The sequence below is a fragment of the Triticum urartu genome, chromosome 7, assembly GCF_003073215.2.
Source record: "Triticum urartu cultivar G1812 chromosome 7, Tu2.1, whole genome shotgun sequence".
Taxonomy (NCBI): Eukaryota; Viridiplantae; Streptophyta; class Magnoliopsida; order Poales; family Poaceae; genus Triticum; species Triticum urartu.
This window is the reverse complement of record NC_053028.1, coordinates 520123757-520130515: the sequence shown is the minus strand read 5'-3', so window position 1 is coordinate 520130515 and position 6759 is coordinate 520123757. Positions and strand designations below refer to the sequence as shown.

The window sequence follows — 6759 nt, the reverse complement described above, 5'->3', positions numbered from 1 at the left end:
AGAAAAACTAAACGATCATTATGTTAAGATAATGGAGGGGTCTTGTCCATCACATCATTCTCTAATGATGTGATCCCGTTCATCAAATGACAACACATGTCTATGGCTAGAAAACTTAACCATCTTTGATTAACAAGCTAGTTAAGTAGAGGCATACTAGGGACACTCTGTTTGTCTATGTATATACACATGTACTAAGTTTCTGGTTAATACAATTCTAGCATGAATAATAAACATTTATCATGATATAAGGAAATATAAATAACAACTTTATTATTGCCTCTAGGGCATATTTCCTTCAGTTCGCTTAAGGGAATATCTTGTTGTTTACTTTCCCACGAGCATCTGGGAAAAGGAAGGCATTGGAAGAAGGTCCATGGATGGTTGGTAAGGAGTTAACCATAATGGAAGATTTTGATCCGACAAACATACTGGCGGAGTACAAGTTTAGCCTGATCCCAGTTCGGGCGCGCGTCGTGAAGATGCCACTAGGGATGATGAGTAGATCAAATGGGGAGGTAATTGGTGATGAGATTGGGAAGACAGTCAAGGTGGGTGTGAGCCAAGATTAAAGGTAGCAATGGGTCGGATTCAACTCAGGTTGAACAATTTCAAAATCCACATCCATAAAGACATTCTCTATACCCATCCCCAAAAAATGGATAAAAATCGTGCCCATGTTCAAATTGATGGTCGTGCTCGTCTCTACAAATTACTACCACCGCTCCTCTCTTTGCATGCCTCCCCACCGCCCCATTAACATTAAGCTTCGAGATGCCTGGGAGTGACCGGGTCCATGGTTTTCGGCAAGTGGTTGGCACATGCGATACAATCCTTGTTTCTCTTCGGATAATGATCGAAGGTTCGAAAGAAAATTCTGAATAAAACCGTGTGTGGATTGAGGACGCTGAAATTCAAGCTCATAGATGGCATTCAGACGAGCATATCATATGGACCAGATTGTCAGGACCGTCTCAGTAAACTCTTCATGTATAGTGAAGATTACATGGTAAAAATTCATTGCTTTGCTTGTGGTTCAATATTTGTGATCATACTTTCCACCATATCATTTGTGGGCAGTGCCCAGACGCACCGAGCCATAGGACATTCAATAAGAGCGTGGCGTCGAGAGTCTGGCCTGCCACACATCGGGCATTGGGAGGTAGTCGCCATGTTCATGTGACTTAGGACATTAAAGAAAGGAAGACCCTGGTGAGCCAACCTCGGTAGACAAACCCGTACCCAAAGACCGGGCATCCTCAAAGATTCACCCAATCGCGAGTTGTGGATGCTAAATTTGACGAGCCGGTTGTGTGATATATCCAAAGAAGGGGTCTTTCTTTGTATGTTCGGTATACCGCATGTTAATATAAAAATCATTTGATGGTTTTTTTAGGCAAGAAAAACATTCATTTGACAGTGAAACTTCAACAAGGTATGATATATCTGGGCCTGAGGCATGTTCAGCTTCGGGCCGAGCCCAGCCCAAGCTCGGAACATGGCCGATTCTTCCGGGCAGTCCCGACATTCACCAAAAATCTACCTGCGGGCCGCGCGACATAAAGCCAACTCACGAGTGAGCTCTAGCGGCCCTGAGAAACTTCCAAAGAAAATATCCGCCAATAGACACACAATTCATCCCCTCTCTCTGGTACTTTCCAGAATGTTCCATCCCACTCCTATAAATACTCCACAACCCCCACACTCCGCTCCCGCCAAAGCAGACATCACTCACTCACGAGCGGCCAACCAAACGAACACTTGCACGGGCTGCACTCCGGTCAGAACCAGATGGACTCCGCCGCCGCCGTGACCATGGACGTCAAGCAGGAGGAGCCCGAGATGGTGGTGCTGGACGACGACGACGGCGACGCGGGCTGCTGCCTGGCGCCGACGCCGCTGGACCTGTCGGCGGCCGCGGCGGTGCCGCCGTTCCTGGCCAAGACGTTCGACATGGTGGAGGACCCGGCGACGGACGCGGTGGTGTCGTGGGGCGCGGCGCGGAACAGCTTCGTGGTGTGGGACCCCCACGCCTTCGCCGCCCGCCTCCTCCCGCTGCACTTCAAGCACGCCAACTTCTCCAGCTTCCTCCGGCAGCTCAACACCTACGTAAGTGCGTCTGCGGCGGCTCCATTCTTTTGCTGATCGATCGCTGTTTTCCTTCCTTCGCTGATGAATGTGGTGCGATTGTTGCAGGGATTCCGTAAGGTGAACCCGGACAGGTGGGAGTTCGCCAACACGGGCTTCCTCGGCGGGCAGCGCCACCTCCTCGCCGGCATCCGTCGCCGCCGCGGCGCCGACACCGGCCGCCGTCCCGCTGCGGCATTGTCGCCGTCGTCGTCGTGCGCGGAGGGCGCCGGCGGCTTCGGCCCAGTGGAGGGGGAGCTGGAGCGGCTGCGGCGGGACCGGGAGGCGCTGAAGCGGGAGCTGGCCGGGCTCAAGCGGCAGCAGGAGGAGGCGCGCGCGACGCTGCTCGACATGGAGCGCCGCGTGGAGGGCACGGAGCGGCGGCAGGAGCAGTGCAAGGCCTTCCTCGCGCGCGCCGTCAGGAGCCCGGCCTTCCTGGCCAACCTGGCGCGCCGCAACGGCCTCACCGCGGCGGCTCCGGCGTCCGTCATCGACGGCAAGAAGAAGCGGCGGCTTCTCAACGCCAACTCTTCGCCGCCGCCCGCGGAGGACGGGTTCACGTTCGAGGAGCTGGCACTGGCGGCCGGCGTCGTCGAGGAAGCGGCCGCGCCGACCCGGAGCGGCGTCACGACGGACATGATCTGGTACGAGCTGCTCGAGGAGGGGCAGGCGGAGATAGACGTGGAGGTGGAGGAGCTCGTGGCCGCCGCGGGGGACATGGAGCCGTGGGAGTTCGGCGAGGAGGAGGTGCAGGACCTGATGCAGCAGATAGACTCCTTTGCCGGCCCGCCCAGTTGTTGAATCTTGATCGCCTCATCAGCTCAGCTCGGCACAATTCACTAGTATCATTATTAGTAGCTAGCAGCAGGGCATAGTAGCTTTGCAGTTTGATTATGATTATTACCATATGTGTGCTTGTCGTTGCTAATTCGGATTCTGCGTGTGTTCGTGCAGGATCCGGATGATGGAGTCTGTGGGGATGCAAGGTGTGGAAGGGAGCGACAGTCAGTACGCTCCGGAAGTTCAGATGCCTAGGTACCGCCGATGCATCCATATTCATTACTTGTATTTGGGCTGACGATTTTCTCTCCGAATATATAAACTTTTTAAAACTCCATTCTAATTTGTTTCTTCAGCGTTCGATTACCAATCTGGGATGGTGATCCTCACATTAAAAGGCTGTGATGATGCATGATGTGTTTTTTGATTTGTAGGAACTGGGAAGGTTGCAGAATTGCAGACAGCCTGGTGAAAAAATGGTGCTTTCAGGACTACTCCATTTCAAGTCTATTTCGTTGATCCCCCAAAAAGAAGTCTATTTCATTGATCAATGATAAATGGACTACTCCATTTCAAGTCTGTTTCGTTGATCCCTCAAAAAAGAAGTCAATTTCATTGATCAGTAATGGTTTCAGCTCATGAACATGGATAACTAATATGGACTAAACATGTTGCTTTGTTTCTTCAGCATGCTCACTGACTTCTTTTACATGGAAAATCGTCTTGATTTCGTCACAGGTTGCCGTTCTGTAGAAGCTTAGAAATATTATCTGCATCAGCAAGCACTAACCCAATGCAAATATTAGACGAAAATCAACGCATCTGTACTGAGAGATGAACTAGGAAAAATGCATAACTTGAGCAAACAAAAGTAACTGGATATAACAACAGCCGAATGAGCACTTCCACAACAGTTTCGAAACAGCAGCAGAAAAACACACAATATGTACATTTCAGTACGTGACGATGCTACTTGTTAACACTAACATTACATCTTCATATGAGAGTACCAGAGCTTTATCGACAGTGTTATCGGTCATCGCCGTCTTCATCATCAAATTCATCACACCTTGACATGAAAGCACAAAATTTCAGTCGTCTTCGTCTTCATCATCGAATTCATCTTCCTCTTCTTCCTCACTCAGCTCTTCCATAGGCTCATCCTCTTCTCCGACTATAAAACCTCCCAGTGTCTCATCTGCTTCATCATCTTCATCTGTCTCATCCTGTTCGTCCGCGGTATCCTCATTTTCTGTTTTAGAGCTCTCCTTGCAAGGTTTTTTGGGGTCTTTCGATCTTGTTACATACTTTTTTGGTCTCTTCATGCTAGAGCCTGTTAGCAGGGAGTCTTTTCCATCCTCGCTCTGATCAGTCCACTCATCATCATCTTCACCCCCTCTCTTTTTCTTCTTGTTCGCACCACTACGACCCCTTGATTTACGTCCCGTGTTACTGACATCGTCATCATCTTCATCATCGCTGCCCTTCGTTATTTCCTCTAGGAACCAGTTCCAATCCTTCGGAGGGCGAATTCTGCCCTTAGGGTAATTGTCAAATTCATGACCCATCGACAAAAACCCAAACTCTGCAGCCAAAATTATACTCCTTAGTCACTGACACGGAAAAGGCAAAGTGTAAAAGCAGAAAGAACTTCTGGTAATACGGGAGCATCAACTTAATTACCTATATAGCTTTAGATTTAAGAAAAGAACGAACAACTTATTTCAACATCAGGAATGAATTTTTTTAGCTCATAACTTAAAGAACAATAGCATGTATGAAGCAGACTCGGCCGAATCGTAAATTACAACGAACCCAATCAATTCCTAATGTATAGCAATTATTTTTCCTGGCTTCTGCCATTTCAAATGAACATAATGTACACAGAAATTAGCAGCCGTTAAACATGTACTATCATTAACCAATAACTAACACATCCTAACCATAAGAGGCAGAGTTAGAAAACAGGCAATGCAGTAATGCAATCTACTCCAATGTAACCAGACCCGAATGCCATAACAATTTCTCTCTGCAACATTGCTACCAACAAATTTCCCGGCACCGAGATTGCATTCTCTCTCTGAAAGGAAGAACAACCAAACCCAAGCTCACCTTGAACGGGGTCGATGCTTTCAAGATCAATTTTCAGATCCTCTACTTCCTCATCCAACTCGTCATCACCGGACGCCGCCATAACCTCCTCCTTCGTCCCCTCCGTAGCCTCCTCCGCTGCTCGCCTCTCCCTTTCCCTCTCCTTCCTCTCCCGCGTCCGCTTCTCCCGCCTCGCCACCGCGTCCAGCACCGCGGTGTCCACCTCCGCCTCCTCACCCGCACCGGCCTCCCCCTCCCCGCCCGTCCTCCGCACCGTCCAGAACGACGGCGCCGAGAGCGACAGAGACAGCCCGTCCCCGGCCCGGAGCTCGCCCGCCTCGCCGCGGCGGTACACCTTGTCTCCGCCGACCGACGAGCGGACGAGCACGGGGTTCCTCCCCACGACGTCGAAGGCGACCCTAGGCTCTCCGCCACCCACGAGGCGGAGCGACACGTGGCGGCGCGACACGTTGAGGTCTGCCGGAACCTGGTCGCCGCGGCCGAGGTCGGCCGCCGGGGACTCGCTGGAGAGGGGAACCACTCTTCCGCCGCCGCCGCCGCCGCCTGCTTCGAGCTCCAGCTCCATCGCGCCCGGTTCGCGGTGAGGAGGTGGGGGATTTGGAACTTTGGAGTGGGAGGCGACGACTGCGAAGAATGGAGGGAGAGTGCCGGCGGGGTCGTCTTTTCGGGAGGCGGTGCCGAGATCTGGGCCTTTTAGGCTTTGTGCTACGTGGGTAGACCAGGGGCCTGCTTGGATAATAATAGCAAAAGGGAACAAATAAGGCCTGCTTAGGTTTTGTTCACGTGGCCCGGGCCGGTCGTCTCTGCACGCAGGCCCTTCCAGAAGATCAAAACACCGAACTTGTCTCAAAAAAAAAAATTAGTACATTTATATCGACTGCCATTTACTAAAAAAAATTATATCGACTGCCATATTCCTGGAGACACTCGCTCCTAGAGTGCTCAATGGCGAGATGTATATGGGCGCTAGATAAAGGAGACATAGTAGACCGGATGATCACTAGCACGGAGCCGAGGGCAAAACACTGGATCTTTGCGCTCATGGATGCGTTACCTCATGTGGAATTTGTGAGAATGGAGTCACACTCTGGGCTATTTGGGTTGCACGCCGGAAATTTCATTCATGAAGGTATCACACAAAGTTCTCTTTTCACCCACCTGTTCATCTAGCGATTTATAGCGGAATTGGATATGCTTCAGGAGAGAAAGCCGACATTTTCGCAGCCAGCCAGCCCCCCCCCCCGCCGGAAGTTCGCCAGGCACATGCAAGGCCAAAGGCCCCTTCGGCCGCGGCTGTGTGCCGTGATGAACAGGTCAACTACCTTGGGAGCTCCTCACTGGTGATTGATGGACAACTAGATCCCGCCACCCTTGAAGCAATTGCGTGCAGGGAAGCAATGGCCCTTGCGGAAGATTTGCTAGTTCAAAACTTCGTAATCTCTTCGGACTGCAAACAGGTTGTGGAAGATATACGAAAAGGAAATCAAGGTCCTTATGGATCCATCGTTACAAAGATAAAACTTTGAGCTACTAGTTTTAGATGTAGTTTTATTTTTGAAGGGTGAGCCGTTAATGGCGAGGCCCACAGTTTAGCTAAGCATTCTCTTTCCCTCGGTCTGGGACGCCACGTCTGGTTGGCTAATCCTCGCGATCGAAATTGTATCCCACTCCATGTGGATTATCATCAATAAAGCTTAGCTTTCCTCTCAAAAAAATTAGTACATTTATATTTGTCTCAAA

At 50.6% G+C, this 6759-nt stretch overlaps 2 protein-coding genes across 2 annotated transcripts; one reads left to right on the top strand and one right to left on the bottom strand.

The window, feature by feature from the left end:
- Positions 1-1726: 1726 nt before the first annotated feature.
- LOC125524417 (putative heat stress transcription factor A-6a) lies at positions 1727-3594 on the top strand. The gene is made up of 4 exons (XM_048689470.1): positions 1727-2109; positions 2197-2874; positions 3082-3162; positions 3342-3594. Exons 1-3 carry the CDS (start codon positions 1792-1794, stop codon positions 3160-3162), a joined length of 1077 nt encoding a protein of 358 aa, XP_048545427.1. The 5' UTR covers positions 1727-1791; the 3' UTR covers positions 3342-3594.
- A 141-nt stretch (positions 3595-3735) lies between these two features.
- On the bottom strand, positions 3736-5707 carry LOC125524418 (uncharacterized protein DDB_G0286299). Its single transcript, XM_048689471.1, has 2 exons — positions 5020-5707; positions 3736-4492 (listed from the first exon to the last, which is right to left on the bottom strand). Exons 1-2 carry the CDS (start codon positions 5582-5584, stop codon positions 3999-4001), a joined length of 1059 nt encoding a protein of 352 aa, XP_048545428.1. The 5' UTR covers positions 5585-5707; the 3' UTR covers positions 3736-3998.
- Between the last annotated feature and the right edge of the window lie 1052 nt (positions 5708-6759).